This window comes from Phoca vitulina, unplaced genomic scaffold (genome assembly GCF_004348235.1).
Source record: "Phoca vitulina isolate PV1807 unplaced genomic scaffold, GSC_HSeal_1.0 scaffold93, whole genome shotgun sequence".
Classification (NCBI taxonomy): Eukaryota; Metazoa; Chordata; class Mammalia; order Carnivora; family Phocidae; genus Phoca; species Phoca vitulina.
Window position 1 is genome coordinate 1,259,682 of NW_022589796.1, and position 23,519 is coordinate 1,283,200.

Below are 23,519 nucleotides of genomic sequence, written 5' to 3' on the forward strand. Positions count from 1 at the left end.
TTGACCTTGGACATGTTACTTAACATCTCGGGTCTTAGTTTCCTCACCTGAGAAACGGGTATCATGTTACCTAATTGTTTCTCATTTTCTGTCTACTATCACAGCAATCAAGTTTTGAGTTGTCTTTATTCCTTCTCATCCTCTCCACTTCCTGGGAAGTTATCCATGGTATACACAATATTCCTATTCTTTCAATGGTTCTCCCTAAATTTTAAATAGGCATAGCTAACTTAAAGTTGGCAAGTCATCAACATCTCTAGGCTTCCCCTAAACAATGTACAACATTAGGATGCTTTCACTCTGGTCATTTACAACTGACCGTGGACTGACATTTTAGTTCCATCCTGTTTGTTTTACCACCAAAAGGTGTCATCATCAGTATTTTTATTTCATCAATTATGTTAACAAATCAAAACTTTTTTTTAGAACCAATGTTCTTCTTTTTTTTAAGATTATTTATTATATGAGAGAGAGGGAGCATGAGAGAGAGAGAGACCACAGGCAGTGGGGAGGAGGAGAGGGAGAAGCAGACTCTCTCCTGAGCGGGGAACCCTATGTGGGACTCCATCCCAGGACCTGGATCATGACCTGAGCTGAAGGCGATGCTTCACCAACTAAGCGCTCCAATCAAAACTCTTTTGATTTACCTACATGATTGTCAGTTTCTTCACATCACATTTATTTGTTTGGGTTCAATTTCCTTCTCACTAAAATACACCCTTTAAGAAGTGCTTTCAGCATTTGTTACTGGGAAACTGTCAGCACGTGATTGCTCATGTCTCCAGCCGGCACTGACACTTGAGTTAAGATTAACAGGGAATGAAAATTATGGTGGACAATTATCTTCTCTCAGAATGTGGATGATAGGACTCCATGTCTTTTGATTTCTGTTGTGGCTTTTGAGAAGTCTGTTGATCCTATAGTGGTGATTCCTTTAGAGACAGTTTCTCTTTGTTCCTCAGCTGTTTTCACAATCTATTCTTTGACTCTGGTGTTTTGTTTTTCAGTTTCACGATGACGTGCTAGGTGTGGTCTCACTGTGCTTCCTACATCTGAATAGTCATGTTCCTGAATCAGCTCTAGAATATGATTAGGCATTATCTTATCAAAAATTCCCTCTACTCAATTCTCTCTAAGGAATAGTCTTTCCTTCTGGAATTTCTAGGTGACATATTTTGGGCCTTTTCCTTCACTCTTTTATGTCCCCTAACTTCTCCCTCTTATATTCCATCTCTATCCGAGCTACCTTCTGGCTACTTTTTTCAGATGTATCTTCCCACTTAGAATTCACATCCATATCAACATTATGCTATCATCCGACTTACTATCTTATCCATTCAGTTACATTATTTTTCGCTGCTAGACATTCTATTACTTCACTTCTAAAAGTTTTCATTTATTTTTTTTTCTTCTCATGCTGTCTTACCTTTTCTTTAAATCCTTTCATTTATGTCTTCAGTCATATTAAGTATAATTATTTTATATTCTCTTTCAGATCGTTTGTGTCCCTATTTCTGCTATTATTTTTGTCAGCTGATCTTGCTCATGGTGGATTGTTTCTGTGTATCCTTTGTACTTAGGGTTTGTGCACTCAGCTTAAGTACAGCTTATCTGAAAGAATCCGGCCTATGTGGAGGTACTCCCTTGAGAGAGGTTTTCAGCTGCCTTCTACCTGGCACCTTGGGGATATTGTGGTCTGAGCCCAATTTTAATATTAAATTCGCTGGTTGGACTTTCCCAGACAATGCAGGTAAAGTAAATTAAAACTTTTAACTCACATGTGGTACAGACTTGAATTTAAAAATTCCCACAGGATATTTTACTTTCCCTTTCCAGGCCAGGCCAAAAAAGACAACCTAGTTTCTTAGGGTCTCCCATTACTGAAGGGTGGATTTTGTCACCAAGGGCATGCATCTTTGAGGGCACTGGCTTGGCTAGAGGGTCTCATTCAACTTCCCATTTTTATATTGGTCCAAGGCTTTATCATCTGTCTCTGCATGGGGGTGACAATCCAATGCTGAGACAACAACTCCTCTTCCCTCCACAACGCCGGCCCCCAGTTCATCTCTGGTCCGATTCTCAGACTTTTCATTTCTGTTTCGTGGATACCCTGTACCTTCTTGTGAACTCCAGGAAGCACTGAAAAGGGTTTTAAACAATTATTATTATGCTTCACCTAGCATTTTTAGGTGTTGGTAGCAAGAGGATTTTCAAGTTGTCTGTTCCATAAAACTGCCACAACCAAACTCTCTGGTCTGTTAACCTACTTGAATGTATTACTTTGAGAAAAAGAAAATGTTTTTAAAATGTGTCACTTATTGGTATAATACAAATAGATGAGATGTAGTGTTTCCTTGGATTAGATATGCTGAAAAATTAGGCCTCACAGGTGAATAAATTCTTATGAGAAATAATTGATATTTGATTCTTTGTTAAACTGAAAACTTCCACAAATTTTGTTGATCTTATAAGAGAAGCCACAAACTATAGCTACTTCTGTGCATATGGGATGTCATACACATAATAAGTTCTCTCTCTGATGCAACTTCTAGATTTTCTCAAGTAAAGCCACTCTTTCTTTCTTTCCTTTTTTTTTTCTTTTTTAGAGAGACTGAGCATGAGAACAGTGGGATGGAGGGGCAGAGACAGAGGGAGAGAGAGAGAATCTTAAGCAGGCTCCATGCTCAGTGCTGAGCCCAACATGACCTAAGATCATGACCTGAGCCAAAAGCAAGAGTTGGACACTTAACCAACTACTGAGCCGCCCAGGCATCCCAAGGCACATTATTGCATGATGATAATAATTGTATATATGTACTTAGTATGTATCTGACATATATTTTAGGAGAAAAATATAACTAACTTCTTCATAAATGTTGGCAAACAAATTCATATCTCATGAAACAATTAAGTTTTGTGGAAAACCGTAGAAAAACTTGTGGGAAATGTGGATATGTTGCAGAGAGCACAGACTTGAGAGACAGATGGGCCTGGGCTCTGGTGCCATCTCTTCTATTTATTGGCTGTGTGACATTAGGTGAGTTAAGGAACCTCTCTGAGCCTCCTTTTCTTCATCATTAAAAGAAGAGATGAGAGATAGCTGGCAGGGTTGTAGTCAGAATTAAATGAGACAATGAATTCACATAACAAGTGCTGAATGAACATTGGTGGAAAGACAAGGAAGGACTTAGAAGGGAAAAAGGGAGGGAAGAAGGAAGGAAAACTGGAAATCCAAAAGAATTAAGGTTGCCAGTGTTCCTCTTTTCATTAAAGAACAGGAGTATGTTGGCCCTGATTTCCAAGGAATTAGCCTAATGCTAATTTCTAAATAATCTTTGGCTAGACTGCTATCATTCATGCAAATTCATTCCATGTCTTCTGGGAGGTTTCATGTAACAACAAAGACAAGCAAATTGCCCGGAACCTGGGATGTTTGGAGCCATCCACCCCTCAGGAAAGTCCCTCAGTAAAGAGTGGAGGGCATCCCGCAATGAGAGCCCTCTTGGGAAAAGAGCCCCTCAAGTGACTTATGAAAGCAGATGGCTGTGACAAGGAGAAACATGGCCTCTGAGCAAACTGGACTTTCAACTTTTCTGTCTCAAATAAAAATCTATAAAGAATCACAGAGCAAGAGGCTAGGAGGAAGTAAAACTACACAATGCTTTTGATCAGCATCCACAACTGTATAGAGTCCTGCTCTCCCTCCCAGAAATTTATAAAGGAATAAAAGGAACACTTCATGGTCACCGTTTCTGCCGAGATGTTTTCGAGATGTCTGTTCCCTATGAACAGGTTTAGAGGTATGTGGGAACACCAAACACCCTCAGAGGAAAATGATGTTCCAGGTCCTGTTCCCCTTATCTGGTGGTGTTTATTAGTTTTTGGTTTTTAAAATATACGTCTCTGCCCTCAGGAATGTTGAAAGAACTCAAGTATGTAAAGGGATGGTCAGCTCAGGCCTAACCTCACACAGCAATTAGTTCATCTCTGGATGAAGACAGCTTGTGTGCTACGAGCAGAAAGCTGTTCACATCACACCTCAGTCTATGAATATGGTTTTTCCATTCATTTCTGAGGATATTTAGTTAGGGGGAAAGCTTGCTCTGACTGAGCAGGTAGGCTTTTACATTTTTTGTGAGGTAGTTTCTCAGGAGATGATCTGTGTCACCTTGTTGGTAGACATTAGGAAGAACAGTTAGTAAGAAGAGAAGAGACATGGCAATCGTCCTCGGGTCCTATAGGACTTAAGCGTGGGATGAAGGCGAAAATACGCAGTGTGTGAGAATGGATGAAGGTGGTGAAGTCTACCATTGCCTTCCTTCTTCATCAGAACCCTAGGCAGGAACCCCCACATCCCTATCTCCGGGAAAAATATGTTGATTTGAAAATAACTGTGTAGATGCAGCAATAATGGCCACAATGCTATTGTAGTTTTAGAAATGCAAATGTTTGCTTTGAATTAGTATCACATAAATATAAGTTAACATAATATAAGTGTTAGAATGTGTGCCTCTAGGTTAAAACATTGATCAAATAAAGAGAAGATGTCCAGAGAAATGGACAAGAGATAGATAGCAGTATTGCTTAATCTGACCTGGATTACAAAACTGGTAGTTTCAGCAAGATTGACCATATTCTGGGTCATAAAATAAGCCTCAACAAATTTAAAAGAATTGAAATCATACAAAATATAGTTACTGCAAAAGAATTAAACTAGAAATCCTACAGAACTATCTCTGGAAAATCCCCAAATATTTGGAAATTAAACAAGAAATAATCCATGAGTGAAAAAGGAAGTCACAGACGAAATTAGAACATAGTTTGAATTGAACGAAAATGAAAACAAAGTATCAAAAATTGGGGGATGCAACAGTCAATAGCATACCAAGTGAGAACAAGGCAAGGATGTTTTCCTTCACCATTCCTATTCAGAATTGTACAGGTAGTCTTAGCCAGTGCATTAAGGCAATACAGAGAAATAAAAAGTCTACAAATTAGAAAGGAAGAAGTAAAACCATCTCTATTCACAGAAGAAATTACAAGAAATTCTACAAGAAAGCTGTTAGAACTAGTCAGAGAGTTTTGAAAAGTCATAATATTCAATATACAAAATCAGTAGTATTTCTATATACGAGCAGTAAACAAATGGAAATTGAATTTCAAAGAAAAACTTACCAAATACAACAGGACCAAAACATTTTAAATATTTAGGTATAAATCTAACCAAAGATGTCTAAGATCTGACTTTTGAAAATTAGACACACACGGATATTAAATAAGATCTAAAAAATTGGGAAATATATCCTGTTCATGGATTGGAAGACTAAAGAGTGTTAAGATGTTAATTCTCCCCAAATGGATCTATAGATTCAAAACAATCCCAATAAAATTTCTAACAGGTTGTTTTGTACAAATCAACAACATGAGTTTAAAATTTACATGGAAAAGGGTGCTCAGTTGGTTAAGTGTCTGCCTTCGGCTCAGGTCATGATCTCAAGGTCCTGGGATTGAACCCTGCAACAAGCTCCTTGCTCAGCAGCCAGTCTGCTTCCTCTCCCTCTGACCCTCCTCCCTGCTTGGGCTCTCTCTCTCTTTCTCTCTTTCTCTGTTCCAAATAAATAAATAAAATCTTTAAAAAAAAAATTACATGGAAAGGCAGAGAACTAGAATAGCTAAAACACGTATGAAAAAGAACAAAGTTAGAAGATATGCTACCTGATTTCCAGACTGATTATAAAGCCACAGTATTGACAAAAGGATAAGCATATAGGCGAACAGAACTAGACAGAGTGTCCAGAAATAGACCCATACTTATACAGTCAAGTGATTTTCAGTGAAATAGCGAAGACAATACAATGGGAAAAGATAGTCTTTTCATCAGATGATCCTGGAAGAAACGGACATTCACTTGCAAAAAAAAAAAGGTACCATATTAACAAATTAACATGACATAGATCAGAGACCTAGATTTAAATTAAAACTGTCCTGCATCAGCCTCCCTTCTCCCTCTCCTGCCCCCCCGCTTGTGCGCTCTCTCTTTCTGTCAAATAAATAAATAAAATCTTTAAAAAAATAAATTAAAACTATGAAACTTTTTTTAAGATTTTTTTTTATTATTTTTTCATTTGAGAGAGAGAGACAGAGAGAGCACAAGCAGGGGGAGAGGCAGAGGGAGAGGGAGAAGCAGACTCCCTGCAGAGCTGGGAGCGTGCTGGGGGCTTGATCCCAGGACCTGGAGATCATGGCCTGAGCCAAAGACAGATGCTTAACCATCTGAGCCACCCAGGTGCCCCAAAACTATGAAACTTCTTAAAGAAAACAGAAAAGAAAATCTCGTGACCTTGAATAAGGCAAAGATTACTCAGATACACAAAAAGCATGATCCATAAAAGAAAAAATGATAAATTAGGAGTTTATAAAAATGTTTAAATTATGCTCTTTAAAAAAAAGAATACTATCATGAAAATGAAAGAACAACCCACTAGCTTGAAAATATACTTAAAACACATATCTAATAAAGGATTTGTGGCTAAAATATATAAAGAACTCTCAAAACTCAATAATAAGAAAACATAAGACCCAAATTATTGAAATGTGCAAGATATTGAACAAACATTTCAACAAAGAACCTATATGAATAGCAAATAAGCAAATGAAAGTATGCTTGATATCATTATTCCTTAGGGAAACGCAAATTAAAACCACAATGAGATATTATCACCTATTTGAATGGGTAAAATAAAGGAAAAAATGGGGAAAAGGAAACTAGCAATACCAAGTGCTGTGGAAAATATGGAGGAACTGGAATTCTCATCTACTGCTGGTGGAGATGCAAAATTATTCAATCCTTCTAAAAAACAGTTTGGTAATTTCTTATATACACTCACCATATGACTTAGCAATCTCAAGAGAAATTTACTCAAGACAAATGCAGATACAAGTACACGCAAAAACTTGTATGTGAATATTTATAGCAGCTTTGTTCATAATCATCTTCAAGAAGGAGACAAACCAAATATTCTTCAGCTGATAAATTACTTTATTTTTAAAAATTTTTTAAAGATTTATTTATTCATTTTAGAGAGAGAGAGAGAGTGCACAGGGGGAGGGGTAGAGGGAGAATGGGAGAGAGAGAGAATCATAAGCAGACTCCGTGCTGAGTGTAGAGTCCATCACAGGGCTCTATCTCATGACCCTGAGGTCACTACCTGAGCTGAAACCAAGAGCTGGACACTTAACCGACTGCGCCACCCAAGTGCCTCTGATAAATGATTTTAAAACTGTGATATATCCATATAATGAAATTGTATTTGACAATAAGAAGAAATAAACTTCTGGTATACATAACAACATGGATGAATCTCAAATGAATTATGCTAAGATTTACAGATGTACTAAGGCTACGTGGTATATGATTACATTATATGACATTCTGGAGAGAGCAAGACTCTAGGGACAGAAAGTGTATCAGTGGTTTCCAGGAGCTGAGGAAAGAGTTGACTGCAAAGTACAAAGGGACACAAGGACATTTTTTATGGTGAGGAATGTTCTATATCTTGATTGTGGTTATTTACATGACTGTATGCAATTGTCAAAACTTACAAAACTGTAAACTAAAACAGATAATTTGTCCTACATATAAATTATACTTCAACACATCTGACTTTAATTTTTAAAGAGTTTAAAAAGCTGTTTTCCAGGGGAAAATCCAATAAGGATCAGAGCCAAGTAAATGAGAAAAAAAATCTTATACGGAAGCATAGCGACTTAATCTAGGATGAAAGGAACCTAAAGAACAGGTTTCCAAGAGAAGATGAAATCAACAATTTAAGGTTAAGATGTCTGTAAAAAACAGCTTAGAAGTCATCCGGAAAATACAGAGTGTCTTAAGAAATGATAAATAATTCGCCAACTGCTCAAGAGCTGAAGTAACTGAATCACAGAGAGTGGTAGGCAGAACCCTAAGGCACATGCCCATCTGTTCCCTGGTGTACACACCCTATTTAATCTCCTCCACGTGAGTGTGGGTGAGACTAGTAAACCGGGGAATGCACTCCCACGGGAGAGAGATAGAATCACAAGCAGACTCTGCACTGATCACAGAGCCCGTGACGGGGCTGGATCTCACAACCCTGAGATCATGACCTGAGCTGAAATCAAGAGTTGGACGCTCAACCGACTGAGCCACCTGGCACCCCAGGTCAGCTTTTAAAAGAGGAGTCAGGCCCTCACTAGATGGAAAGGTTCTGCTGTGCTGGGAACTGCCCGGGGGGAGGGGGGACCATGGGGCAAAGACCCGAGGGCAGCCTGTAGGAGCTGAAAGCATCTCCAGCAGGGAAGCGGAGACTGAATTCTGCCAACAATGAGTGGTCTTTTGCCAACAAATGATCTTGGAAAGGTCAGTCATCTGCAAACCTCAGATGAGATCCCACCCCTGGCTAATGTCTTAATTTCAGCCTGGGAAGACTCTTGAGCAGAGAACCCAAGCCTGGATGGCTGACCTAGAGAAACTGAGATGACAAATGTGTGTTGGCTTAAGCCACTAAGTCTGTGGTGATTTTGTCACACAGTAATAGAAAAGTGAAGAGTGAATTAAATGTGTCAAGCTAGTTTAATCAGAAAATACTTTCGTGATTTTGACTCCAACAGTTCCTCACCAAATCAATAGTAGGCTAGTTTTAATGATTTACTATACATTGAATCAAAAAGCATCAGAGAAGGTAACATCATAGAAGAGGGAAGACCAAGGGGATGACATCTTGGGAGGATACTCTCCCTCAGTTCTGTCCAGGGTGGGCCAAGAAAGTCCCAGTACAGACTGGTGGAGGGGCCTTCCGCTGGAGGTTCTCTGATTTGGGCTCATTGCACTTGGTAACTCATTGTCCCACAGACTTCCCTTCTCCACTTCCAGGCCGAGACTTCCGCCACCCCAGTACTAATAACTGTCCTCTCTGGGCTGGACACCCTCCTACAGGTCTCTAGGGCCAACGGTGACATCCAGACCAAAAACATGTCAGCGCTCACTGGACTTTCTTAACACTCATTGTTAACACACTCATTTGTGAGGCTAGTCACCAGGAAATAACCACTCAGCTTTATAACCATAAAAGAAAGCATGAATCATTCCTGAAGCATCTTTCCATATATGTGATAACAGAAAGAGGGTTTCCCCCCCAAACAATATTATTTCAATTATAGGTTGCAGTATCTTGCAAATTTAAAAAATAACATTCTTCATTTTCATCGGATTATCAATTGTTTTATTCTAGAAAATTCTTTATTCTAAACATTATATAATGAAAATGGAATTAATAACTTACCTTGTAACTTTTTAGTCTGATGAAATCAACCTTCATAGAGACAAATCTATCTGAATTTTGACTGATGTTCTTAAGGTGTTCTACAAGATCCGCACAGAACTTGTAACCTCCTTTAAGCACACACAGGATCATAATGTCACAGTATCCTATGTCTTTCATAATATCCTTAGCCAGCCGTTCAGTTCTGAAAGAGGGATTAAAAGATATATTAAAGCATAAGTACTTCTGAGTATTTTTTTCCTTTCAAAAAAATGCATGATGCATTACCCATATTAGATTACACAGGGGATTGTGGAGGAGAGCTTGAGAGACAGAGCCTACAGATAAAGAAGCTTTGTTAAGACTGGACAAAGAGAGAGTGTTCAAAACATATTTCTGATAACCACATCATCCCTAGTACATTTTTGCTCCTTGGTGTCACAAACATGAGTAAGGTATAAAATATATGTCAAAGATCATGAATGCTATTATTTTACCACTACAGAGCCTGGTTGTTAGCAATGCTATGAAGGTATCTGGTGATGTTATGCTCACTTTATAGCAAAGAGAGAGGACATGGAGAATGACTCACTCACCTTACAACATTAGAAGAGACTGGAAGAAAAGTCAAGCACACAGAAACTATCAAAAGAATCACCTCTGTCTTTTATTTGACAAAGATCGCACATTACCTATGTGAAAGGTGTCCAGGGTACAATTCCAGGAGGCACCATTTACATGGAGCACCATGTGAATGATGCCTTCCTCGAGCTAGGTAATGATGCAGCCTCGGGCTGACACCCAAAGCCTGATTTGGAACTGTCACTGTATTTTTTCTAATTGTTTCATGTTTAGAAGTCCATTGCCCATGCATCCATACAACATTAAAGCCTCGAATGGAGGCAGGAGCTCAGGTGCATATTTAAAAAAAATTCCTACTGGCATTTCAGATAGAATTAGATTTAAAATATGTTAAATGAATGATCTGAATATATATATATATATGTGTGTATGTGTATATATGTATATGTATGTATATCTCTATATATAAAGCATTATATTACATATGTTCTATATATCTAATATACTACATAATATATTTTATATGTTATATATATGTGTGTATATGCATACATATGTATAAACATATACATATTAAATGGCAACCATGGTTTCAGACGATGTTTCTCAAAATATGATCATCAAGAAAATGTACATCGGCATGCCAGATAGTCTGTAAAAAGGGACATTTGTTTTCAGCATAATGGAGTGAGGTGGTCAACACATTCTCTCCACAAAAAAGTAACTATAAAGCTAGATAAAACTGTCGAAAACAACCAGTTCAGCACTCTGGGAGTTAATCAGAGACATGTAACAAACTGAGAATCATTTATTCATGAAAACATTGAACAATGGGTAGAAAGAGCACAAGTCTGTGGCATCCTTGCCAGAGAGTGCTCCCATCTCCCTGCGCCCCACATCGGCTCCGTTGTTCAACCAGGTAGTTCAGCCAGGGTGGGGCACTGCCAGAGGGAGCTCCCCTCGCAGGGAGCAGTGTCAGTTGGTATGGCTATCTTGGTAGCCTGTGAGCAGGGAGAGCCAATGGCCCCATTATTGTGAAGTTGCAGTCCTGTTTGAGCAACTAACTGGCAGACTAGTCTAGTCGGGGATTTGATAGGGAGTTCTGGGAGGTTAGCGTCACAGGAGAGGGATAGACAATATACTCTTCACATATCTCAAGCTGACCAAAAGCTATGCATATGCCCAGCAGAGACCAGCATGGGACCAGGTTACCTATACATTCCTGAATGATGGAGCCTGTAACTGTGTGCAGCAGAAACACAAGAAAGCACAATGAAACAATAAAAGCCGGGAAGACTTGAAAAAGGCTGGAAATCTGAATGTGCTTGACAGTCCCCACACACATTCATCAGGGCTTAAGGCGCTTGAGTACAATCTCTACCAATCTTAGACTGAAGGCTAAACTATTCAGACACAGGGGTGAGTCCTAGTAAGTGAGGCTTACAATGTAAAAACAAGAAAAATAGACTGCCTATCATCAGAGGCCATGCACTGTGGGGGATACAGATTCCATAGAGTGGAAAACAAAACAAACAAACAAACAAAACCCAAAAAACAAAACCAAAGAACAAGGGCAATGAACAGAAAATAATTACAAATATGGTAGATATGAAACCAACTATATCAATAATCATTTTAAATGTGAATGATCTAAATATACCAAGTAAAAGACAGAGACTGTCAGAGTAGATTAAAAAAAAAAAAGACCCTAACATATGTTATCTCTGAAGACACTGATAGATTAAAAGTAAAAGGATGGAGACGGGCATATTGTACTAACACTAATCAAAAGAAAGCAGGAGTAGCTTATTGATTTCAGACAAAGCAGATTTCAGAGCAAGGAAATTATCAGGAATAAAGAGGGCATTATATTCTAAAAAAGAGGTCAATTTTCCAAGAAGACATAACAATCCTTAATGTGTGTGCATCTAACAACAAAGAGTGTCAAAAAACTGACAGAACTAGAATCCACTACTGCAGTTGGAGATCTCAATACCCCTCTCTCAGTAATTGACAGATCCAGCAGTCAGAAAACCACCAAGGATATACTTGAACCACACAGTATCATAAATCAATTGGACCTAACTAGCATTTATAGAATATGTCATCTAACATTCTTCTCAAAGATATAAATAAGAAAATGAAAAGACAAGCCACAGATGGGGGGGTGGGGTATTCAAATATCATATATCTGGTAGAGGACTTATATCCAGAATATATAAAGAACCCTTACAACTCAGTAAGAAGACAAACAACTGACCCAATGTAAAAATGGCAGAAGACTTAAATAGTCATCTCTTCAAAGAAAACATAAATAGCTAACAAGCACACTGAACAATAGGAAAATGCAAATTAAAACCACAATGAGATACTTTTATATATCCACTAGAATGGCTATGGTCAAAAGGACAGACAATACTAAATGTTGGCAACCATGTGGAGAAACTGGAATCCTCATCCTTGCTGGTAGAAATGTAAAATGGTACAGCCACTTTGGAAATAATTGGCAGTTTCTTAAACTTAACCATAAAACCCAGAATACCACTCCAAGGAATCCAAGAGAAATGAACAGGTATATCCACACAAAGACTTACATGCGAATGTTCATAGATACGTTGTTCATAGTAGCCCAAAACTAGACATCCAAATAACCATTGATTGGTAAATCAATAATTAGATATTGTATGATTTAACTTATATGAAATGTTCAGAAAAGACAAATTTATAGAGAAAGGAATCAGACTAGTGACTGCCTGATGCTGGAAGTAGGAATAGGGACTGACAGCAAACAAACTTTTGGGGATGATAGAAATACTGTAAAATGATGGTTGTGCTTGCCCAACCATAAACATTTACTAGACATCATTGACTCATTGACCTACAATGGGTGAATTTTGTAGTATGTAAATTACACTTAATAAATTCATTCCTGGGCCCCACCCCAGGATTTCCAGACATAAAGCATAAGAATACACATTTTATGGGGTGCCTGAGTGGCTCAGTGGATTGAGCGTCTGACTCTTGGTTTTGGCTCAGGTCATGATCTCGGGGTCATGGGATCGAGCCCCGCGTGGGGCTCTGCACTCAGCACAGAATCGCTTGTCCTTCTCCCTCTGCTTCTCCTCTCTCTCTCTCTCATGAATAAATAAAAGCTTAAAAAAAAAAATACACATTTTAACAAGTTCACTGGTTAAGTCTCCTGTACTGGGAACTGGCCTTGGGTAGCCTTAGCAGCCCAATCATGTATTAGATCAGGATGCAATTAACTAAAGTCATAAAATTCAGGTGAGAAAAGCAAGAATTTGTTTAAACCAGGGGGTTCCCAAACCTTTGTTAAGGGGAAAATGCCTCTGAGTTATTAAGGGGTGAGCTGAATACAAGGACTCCACTGCACAACAAAAGTTGGTTTAATTGTTAAAGTCAAGCAGGTTTCTTTCTTTTTTTTCTTTTTTGCAGGAATTTCTGTATCTTCAATTTGAATTGCTAACAGGGAGATTTGGCCATTTGAGAGATGCAAAATTTCCCAAGTTTATTTGATCACAGAACATTTTGTTCCCTCTGAGGATTGGGACTTGTATTCCATGAAAAGCCATCTTAGGCCATGAGAAACTCCAAACTAGACCTTATTTTAATAATATACTATAGTTGGAGAGGACGTGGACTATGCAAGTCTTACCCAATGGAAAATTCTTAGAGTGAAAGAATGACATTTCCTTTTGGTATAGACAGGAATTGATGGAAAGATAATATCCTGGGAATAGTGACTGTCCAGTGTTTTTCAAACTTTAGTTTGGCTAAGGACTTGTTTCATAAAGTTAAATATTAACTCAGAAGAATATAATAGATTTAAAAAAATAGAGGCAGAAGTACTATGGTTTAAGAAAAAAGGTAGCATGGGAAGTCCAAAGTTTCAATTTGTTCCTATTCCCCAGTGCCTCTCCCACCCCCATTTCTGGGTGTCTGAAGAATCTCTATGTTCCTGGGAGTGCACCGTGAGGCTTGCTTTCCATGTAAATGTTAAGGCTTAAGTATTTGATCTTTGTACAAGAAAACAGAGAGGTACATGGAATGATTATAGTCTTCAAATTAGGCAGTTTTGTGAAAGGGGTATGACCTTTAAATCCTGATGCTTAGGGTGGGCTCAAGTGGAGGATGCTCTCTGAAAACCAAGAAACAAATGGTGACTTATGGGCTTAGAACAGGTGAGAAAATGTTGGCTTTTAGAAAGCCAATTGGCTAGGAAGGAGCTAAAGGACCTCTATATAGACGGGTCAGAAAGAACTAGAAATAGCGTTCTAGAAATAGTTCTGTGCAGATATTTTTAAGTTGAAAATATGCCTATTCCCAAAACATTACCACTGCCTGGAAACCATAACCAGGCACAGACTGGCTGATCTGTGATACATTGCTTGATCCGAGATATATGCCAAGTTGCAGGAAAAGCCAGGGCTGCAGGGGTGTGTCCCATGAAGGTAAAGTTCACCTGTTAATTATCCCTGGTTAACTCAAGCGTCTGTGAAAAATGTAAGACAGAGGTCCTCAGGTAAACAGCAATGCTTTCCCAAACCCTGTTTTTATCAGTTTGTGCAGGACATTGTTATTTTGAGGCTGTTACATATAATAATATATATATATATATATATATATATATATATGCACAGAACGTAAAAATATCTGCATGGAACTATTTCTAGAATATATATATATATTCTTATCATTTCCCCTGAACGAGTGTCCAGGTAACCAGTTCAATTAAAGCAGAGATTCGTTTTATTCCAAATTCTCTGTCCTATAAAATTTCTGTCTATTTCTATATAAGGGAGACTCAGGAATAGGGTCGTAAAGTGTATTATATGATTCGCACAAGAGGGGGCCAGCCAGCGCAGAACCAAGACCGACACAAGAAATAACACTTACCTGTCCACAATGATGCCATGAGGTATGAGGACATACTCCAAATCTCCATAATAGTGCTGTGGGTATGTGAATAAATTCAAGTCATATCCTGGCCAATCGTCCATAATCTGTAAATCAAATTATTTTGTTTACAATAATTTTCATGGGGAATTTATTTGTAAAATGTAAGTAAGCAAAAATGGGTATCATTTGAAAAAAAGAATAATATGGAAAACAGAGAAGTGGTCTGATGATCAATATGACATTAGATTACATTCTATCAACCTATGAAAAGCTCCGTGGGGGAAAATAATTTGTTTCATGAAACCTGATAAAAGATCTAGTACTGAAATGAACAGAGAATTCCACTCCTAACTTTTGGCATCATACAAAGAAATATCCACTTGATGTCTTATAGCTAACCTGATAGTATTGTTTGTAATGTTTGTTATATCTAAATTATATAGTATCATGAATATAAGTAACACTATGTTCATAAGTATATTGGACTTATACTTATGGACTTAGAAATATGGACAGTATCATCATACATTATTATAAATGTTATTACATATACTATTACATTTCTATGCATTGTAAAAGCCTCCTCTGCCTAGGAACGATTACCTATTAAAGTACACGTGTCTTGGGATTAGTGTAGACACAAACTTCTGAGTGGTCTAGTCATTACAGTAAACACTTCAGAACGATATACTATGGTGGGAACTTCCATCAGTCCTATTGGGAAAAATTGTTCCAGAAAATTGGCCTATTCATGTAGTGAATAGAGTACTAGCCAGTCTTTCCCTTGCTTAGCACTGGATGTGCAAATTTTATGGTTAGAACAGTAAAGATGTGGGAGAGAGAATGAAGGTGAAGAGCGAGTTACTTTTGCTTTCAGATCACCGAGAAAGGATACACCAGGGAAGTGTTAGCACTCAACTCATTCCATAGCTGTCTTGCCGGTTCCTGTTCTTTGATGACTCCTGCACACTTCCATCAGATCCGCTATTCAGCTTGAACCTTTCATCATGCAGAGCTATCCCAATTTTCCAGCCCAGTTCCCTACATCATTGCCTCCCCATTCTCAGGCTGGGCTTCAGTCCAGTCGTGACCTTTCCCAGCTCTGTGTTCTGTTCATTTGTCTTTCTTGCACCTGCACCCTCTCCTTCTCCTTCCCTCTCTCCCTCTGTATCCCAAGCTCAACCCCTCTGCAGAAGCTCAGGTCAGGCCTCACTTATTTCTGGAGGCTTTGCTCACTGCTCCTACTCTCTGATCTTCTCTCCCAAATTCCTCATAGATGGGGCCCTCGTAGCTGTCTTTTCAAAGGCTCCCAGACAGGCTCCTTGAAAAGACTTCTGCCACTTCCAGCCTCTGGCTCACTCTGTCTTATCTGTTATAGGACCCATTTGTACATCATTTAATTCTGGCACGTCCCCCAGCTGTCTACCCTTTCCTCATCCAGGACTCAAAACCTTAGCTCAGGTTTTGGAAGTGCAACTTATGGTCCAGCTCCCACCCAGGCCCACCCCAGTTCTGGGTTCTGGAATGCCAGCCAAACCAAACTCAGGGCATTTTCTTCCAAATTTATCCCTTTCCTATCTCAGCAAAGGACAACATATTTTTCTATTTGCTCAGATCAAAATGTTGGAGTTGTTGTTGCCTTCTTTCTTTCATTCCCTCATGTAACCCATTGGCAAATCCTATCATCAATTCCTTCAAAATTTAACCAGGACCACCTGTCAGCATCCCAACTGCTACCTCCCAGTCCGTGCCACCATCATTTCTCCAGGGACCATGCCATAGCTGTCAGACTTGCCTCCCTGCTTCCACCCTGCATCCCCACCCCATTCCAACATGGCAGCCGGAGCTCCCCATTTTTGAGTACAATCCAGAGTCTTCACCGTGGCCCACGGGGGCTACCTCTCTGACTTGTCTGCAGGCATTCTCTACCTCCTTTACTCTGCTTTAGCCACGTTCTTCTTGCTGATCCTTGAACATGCCAGGCACGCTCCTGCCTCAACAGCTTTGCACCTGCCCTTTCTCTTGCCTACAATACTCTTCCCCCAGATTTCTACATGGCTAACACTTCACTTCCTTCAAGCCCCCACTTAAATGTCACCTCCACAGAGAGGACTTACCTGATTACCTATAGAAAATAGCACCCCCTTCCTTCCTACTCATCTCTATATCCCTTTTCCCCAGCTTTACTTTCCTTCCCAGCATGTGCTCCCACTGGATGTGACACATGTATGTCTCTCTGTGTGCTTTGTCTTGTCTCCTCCCGCTAGAATGTTAGTGCCTTCTGACAGAGACTATGTCTGAGTCACTGTGGAAACCCCAGTGCTCAGAACACTGATCTGGAATACAGTAAGTGCTCAAAAATGTTCAATGAGTTAACGAATGACACATTCTCCATCCACAGACTACCCAAGACTACTTGAGCTCCAGCCCAAACTGATTTGTCTCGATTTGCCTCCTTGCATAAAGAATACTGTTGCTCAAGGCTCTGGAAATTCATATCTACCAGGGGCAGATTGTTAGCCAAATGGTGTGTGTCATCTGCCTCTTTGAAAAATATCACATTTGCTCTGCTTCTATTGGCTGGGTGCAACTATTGAATTTGCACAGAGCAACTCTGTTTTCCAGCCCTGAGAACTCCCTGTGCCTGCTGTAACCATCAACACCACAGTTCCCTGTCAGAGCCTGAACAGCAGCTGTACGTGAGGAGCCTCCAGAAGATCCTCTGGCAGGCCACGGTAAAGGCCAGACAAGAACCCCAACCCACATGAGGCCCCAGGGAGATCATTCACTTGAACAGCATTTTCTGGCTCCCCTTCCAGACCACACACACACTCCCCACTCCACTTCCTGGAGCCCTTCCAGGTGGTGGCATCATTAACTAGTGGTCTTCTGAGCCCATTCTTCATACCATGCAAATCCCTTACTGCCCCCTTCCCCCACTCTCCCCCTGCTCCCCCCCGCCCCCCAGCTCTGGCTGTATCTCAGAGCCTACATTCCTCTCTGTGTTCTAGAGCTTAGCTCTGACCCTTACTGACTCAGTTTCCCCCTCCTTTAAACAAGACACAATAAAACCTATGGTTAGGGTTGGTGTGAGGATTAACAGAGAACAGAGAGTCTCCAAAGCAGGCAGGAATAACCCCATTTGAGGATCTGCTGCAAGGAAATGGCCTCTACAGTGCTATGGACTGAATTGTGCCCCCCCTAAAATTCATATGTTGAAGCCCTAACCCCCCATTGTGATGACATTAGGAGGTGGGGCCTTTGGGAAGTAATTAGGTCATGAGGGTGGAGCCCTCATGATGGAATTAGTGCTCTTCTAAGAAAAAACCAGGGAGCTCTCTAGCACACTCTCTCTCTTTTTTTCTCTCTCCCCCATCTCTCCCCCCTTCTTCCTCTCTCTCTCTCTCTCTCTCTCTGCCATGTGAGGACACAATGGGAAGAATAAGGCAGCTATCTACAAGCCAGCGAGAGAGTCCTAACCAGGAATGAAATCAGCCAGCACATTGATCTTGGACTTGCAGCTTCCAGAACTATGAGAAATACACGTCTATTGTTTAAAACAAACAAACAAAACAAGAAAGAGAGAGAGAGAGGATTTACTTAGAGTTCCTAGGATATTTCCTGGTGTATAATAAGTGCCTAATAACTGATGTCAAAAAGAAGAAAAGAATGATAAGCAAATGGCAAAACCAACCTATTGATAACAGCCGTCATGGTAACCTGTAGTCAAAGGCGGCATGAAGTAGTGGTCAAGCACTCAGACTTAGAAGCCCAGCACCTGTGGGGGCGGGGGAGCGGTTATAGCTGTGGGACTTAAGTTGGGGCTTTAACTCTCTGTGCCTCAGTGTGTTCATCTATAAAATGGAGTCAGTGCCTGCCTCGCATGGCTATTGTGAGGATTCAGTAAGATATATAACGGAAATAAGACTCTTACAAAATCATCATCTAGTCTATAGTACGTCCAGGGTAAGTGTTAACCATCTAGGTGTGTTGAAACAACACGGGTTAACTTGCAAATTAAAGGTCTTAATTAATTTACAGAAGGGCCTCAAACCTATTTGTCAACGTATTGTTACCCTAGTTAAAGTTACACATTTAAAAATAGAAGAAATGTATTTCTTTAAAACTATTCTATAATTCAAACTGGCCTTTTCCATTGAGTCTGAAATAGTGAGTTTTCCTTGTTGAGATAAAAAAAAAAAGACAATTAGAGATAAAGGAACTACTGGTTTACAAACAACAGGTGTTGGCGAGGATGTGGAGAAAAAAGAACCCTCGTTCACTGTTGGTGGGAATGCAAACTGGGGCAGCCACTGTGGAAAACAGGATGGAGGTTCCTCAAAATATTAAAAATAGAACTACCCTTGGGGCACCTGGGTGGCTCAGTTGGTTAAGCATCTGCCTTGCCCTCAGGTCATGATCCCGAAGTCCCAGGATCGAATCCCGTGTTGGGCTCCAATCCCGCGTTGGGCTCCAATCCCACGTCAGGCTCCCTGCTCAGTGGGGAGTCTGCTTCTCCCTGTGCCCCTCACCCTGCTCGTGCTCTCTCTTCTCTCTCTCTCTATCAAGTAAATTAAAAAAAAAAAAAAAAAAAAAAGAACTACCCTATGATCCAGGAATCACACTATTGGGTATTTACCCCCAAAATACAAAAACACTAATTCAAAGGGATACATGCACCCTGATGTTTATTGCAGTATTATCTACAATAGCCAAACTAGGGGAGCAGCCCAAGTATCTATCAATGGATGAACAGATAAAGAGGATGTGGTATGTATACGGAGGAGTATTATTCAGCCATAAAAAAAGAATGAAATCTCACCATTTGCAACAACATGGATGGAACTAGAGAGTAGTATGCTAGGTGAAATAAGTCAGAGGAAGACAAATACCCATATGATCTCACTCATATGGGGAATTTAAGAAATAAAACAAACATGCAAAGGAAAAAAAGAGAGAGAGAGAGAGAAATCAAGAGACAGACTTTAATTATAGAGAACAAACTGCTGGTTACCAGATGGGAGGTAAGTGTGGACCGAATGGGTGAAATAGGTGATGGGGATTAAAGTGTACACTTATCATGGAGAAAAAAAAGTACTATGCTTTTTTTAAAATAAAGGAAACTACCGGTTTAGTCCTTGTAATTCTTAATGGTGCATGCAAATTGCATTGCAAATAAGTCCTAAAGCTGAAGGAATGCAGGCTACTATGAACTGTAGATAATTATGTTATTCATCTGCTTTTTAAAAAATCAAAACAAGAAATCTTCTTTAAATAGTTTCAGTATCACAGATAATATGCTCTAAGTTTAGTCAGAACAATGCTTTCTCTGTCCAAAGACACAAAAAACATGGCTAGGCTGGGGAAGTGACAAACACATTAACTGAGCCATTTTCTACAAAATTCAAACCCTAGAACTCATTCAGCATTTCTTTTTTCCCGTTTGAAGATGTATTGAGAACCTTCTTTCTAAGCCATTAAATATAATTTTTTTTGCTTAGCATATTTCTTGCGCCATTTTTCAGGTTTTTCCCCAGGGAGAAAAGTAGTTTGGAAACACATACAAAAAGCAAATCCCTGCTCCTCTCTATCTCTGAGCCCCACACGCTAGGCCCCACTCTCTCCTTCAGGCAGTGACCCTGGTTGCCACCACTTTTCAGGCTCACATCTACCCCTCGACTGTCAGGGAGGAAAGGAGTCTCATCCCTCAGCTCTGCTTCCAAGAATTCCCACACAGGAACATCCAACATCGACTAGCCCAGGCAAGGAGGTGCCTCAAACCACACTTTGAATCAATGCGTAGAAGCAGTTTCCTAAAAAAAGGCTCTAGATTCTGCTCCCAGAGGAATAAAGGGGACTCACCAGACCAAATGACACCTTGTATCACACAGGCCTTCCTCTTCTGTGGTGCGTTCGGCACCCAACCTGGTAAAGTTGTGTTTTAGATGGATTATCTGATTACTTATCTCCAATACTGCCCCAATTCTTGCGGCGGCGGGGGGGGGGGGGACCCATAATAGAAGCACAACAATTATTTTAGATTTTTTTCTTCTTATTCCTTCTAAACCCACTGTGTAGGTACTAGCTATGATTCTCTTGATAATGCTTTGGTAGAAACAAAACATATCTAAGAACCTGATCCCAAAAGGCCAGATGAGCAGAGAGCTTTCTCTCTCCCTGAGAAGGAACAAAGATGTACCAATCATGGGCTGGTGACTTTACTGGCTCCAGATCAAGGGACCAATCAATCTTGAGCAAAGTTTCTGAACTCAAGGTCTACAACTCTTATTTGGCAATTAACATTTGCTACCACTTACTGTTAATAACCTACCAATGTCCTACATCCCCTATTCAACGGAAAGCCATTTGTAGGCAAGCGCCATCTTCAATCTCGTAATATTCCCTTCTCTTGCACAAACCAGGCTTCTTGTTTTATGCTTACATCATCCGGTTCTATGCCCCCCTGCCATCTTCATCGCAAAGTTTCTACCAACTCGGAATTTTCTTCTGCACCTCATTTCTGGACAGCCCCCAAACCTGCCTCCATCATCCTATTAGCCACTTCATCCTGTGGCTCCTTCATCTGCCTTAACCCAAACTACTTCATCTTTATGCCACATCCAATCTTCCAGAGCAATCCCACCTCAGAAGGACTTCCCTGCAATCACAGCTTTCTATGTAGCACTGTGAGTAAAACCTGACTTCAATCCTGCTTCTGTCATTTGCTAGTTATGTGACCTTGGGGATTTTCTTAATCTCTCAGGGCCTCCGTCTCCTCTTCTGTAAAATGGAGATTATATTCCTCTCTCACGGATTTGCAAGGAGTTAATGAATAATTCAGGGAAACCACATAGTAAGTGCTCAATAAACGCTCACTATCAATACCTGCCCCCTTTTTCCACTGGTACTAAAACTTCCCTTTGGTGTTTTTGCAACCATCCTTAAGCGTTCTCTATTTTCCCTGTATAGGTACCTTCCTGAGCTTTGCCTTTCCTCTCTACCGTAGATGCCATGGGCTTCCCCAGCACGTTGAACTCACTCTGAATTTGCCTTCCCTCCCTGTATCCAACTTGAGTTCATCTAATTATGCCAAGCTCTACTGGAGAAAATAGTATGAATGCAGGGGCCATCCCATGACACATTGTTTCCAACCTCTCATGAGGTCCTCTCTCTGCCTCACACCGTCTTTCTCAAAAAATTACCTTGCTTCCCAGAGAACTTCTTTTGATACTAATAGATTGGGCTATTCATACTGTTCCATCATTTGCTTTTTAGACTTTAACAATCTGCCTATCTTATTAGTCATATCAATTTACCTAATTCCTTTCTAAGAGCATGTATTATTAAAGAGTAGTGCTATATTGTAGCCATTCTACTGATGGGATGGTTGTTTAAATGATTCTCACGGCTAATGGCTTTGCAATTGTTAAATACAATGGCCTCTTTTCCATCTTTGTCCTACTTGCTGTTCCTGCAGCATCTGACACTCTTAATGGCCCCTCTCGCCCCTCCACAAAACTCTGTTCCCTAGACACCTACCACCCTGTCTGTCCTCTCCGGCTTTGCTAGTCATTCTTGGTCTATTTATCGGATTTCTGCTGGACATTCTGCCTCTTCCATGTGGGGATTTCCAGGTTTCTACCCATAACAGCAGTTTATAATTTTTTTCCCATTTTCATGGGGCCTTCCTATCCAAGCCAAGCATCAGATATTTTTCTATTTTCTGAAAATTTCCAAGTCAATCCAATCACTCTCCTCAATTGCAAATACAAATTTCAAATTGCCTGCAGTGCATCTTGACCTGGAGGCTTCACAGACTCAATTTGTCCAGAATTGAACTTATTTCCCTTTTTATATTTTCATTCCTCCCCCACCCCCAGGCTTAAATGTTCGCTCCACGGCAACTGGAGTTTGTTTGTTTTTTTTTTTTTAAGCATAAATTGGGTGTGAGGATTTCTTCTCAGGATACAATGATTTCTTTGCAATCGGTATGGCCAGCACCTCTTCTTCCGAGGGTTCACACGGCTACCTCCTACTCACCCTTCCGGTCATGGTTCAAATATCACTGCCAAGAGACCACCCTGACCACCTGAGCAAAAGCAGTACTGCTCTGCTCCCCAGGCCTCCTCCAATCACTCCGTATCTCATTACTCTCTTTTCTTTTCACTGCACACGTCACTATGTGAAATTTTCTTCTTTATTTTCTTGCCTCTGCCCCTTCTCTAGAATGTAAGCCCAATGAAGACAGGGCTTTGTCTGGTTCCCTGCTCTATCTGCAGAGCCTAGAACACCCCCTGGAAACCCGGCAGGACAGTCAAATGAAGTCCTCGTTCTTGAAGATGGAAAGGTCCTGCCCATAAATTAAGAACTGAGCAACACATTTCAACCTGATTAGTTCTGTCTGAGTGTGTCGTGTTTCCTTCCCCAAACCCCATACTCCAGTAATCCATGCATAATCACACAGGTTACCTGCGAATACCACAGAGCTCTGAAAAAAGAAATGTTAATGCAGCAAGTTAGCCCCACTCTCCACCCTCACCTCTGTTAAACCTGATACAGTAATAACCACCACCTTCTATAGAGACCATTCTGGACAGGAGCTAGGAGCCGAGGCCAGCGGCCACAGGGCAAGAGCAGATTTGATTCCAGGACACTGACAGATGGGTACCCTCTGATTGACTCTTTGAGGGATTCCCAGGGATAAAGGGGCTCTGGTCT

At 40.3% G+C, this 23,519-nt stretch overlaps 1 protein-coding gene across 3 annotated transcripts in view; it reads right to left on the reverse strand.

The window, feature by feature from the left end:
- Window positions 1-23,519, reverse strand: part of PRTFDC1 (phosphoribosyl transferase domain containing 1) — a 91,056-nt gene that overhangs the window by 66,752 nt on the left and 785 nt on the right. For all 3 annotated transcript variants that reach the window (XM_032396677.1, XM_032396679.1, XM_032396678.1), the window contains exons 2-3: window positions 14,799-14,905; window positions 9,321-9,504 (exon numbers count right to left, since the gene is read on the reverse strand). In XM_032396677.1, coding sequence (XP_032252568.1) covers window positions 9,321-9,504; window positions 14,799-14,905 — 291 coding nt within the window. The remainder of the gene's footprint in view (window positions 1-9,320; window positions 9,505-14,798; window positions 14,906-23,519) is intronic.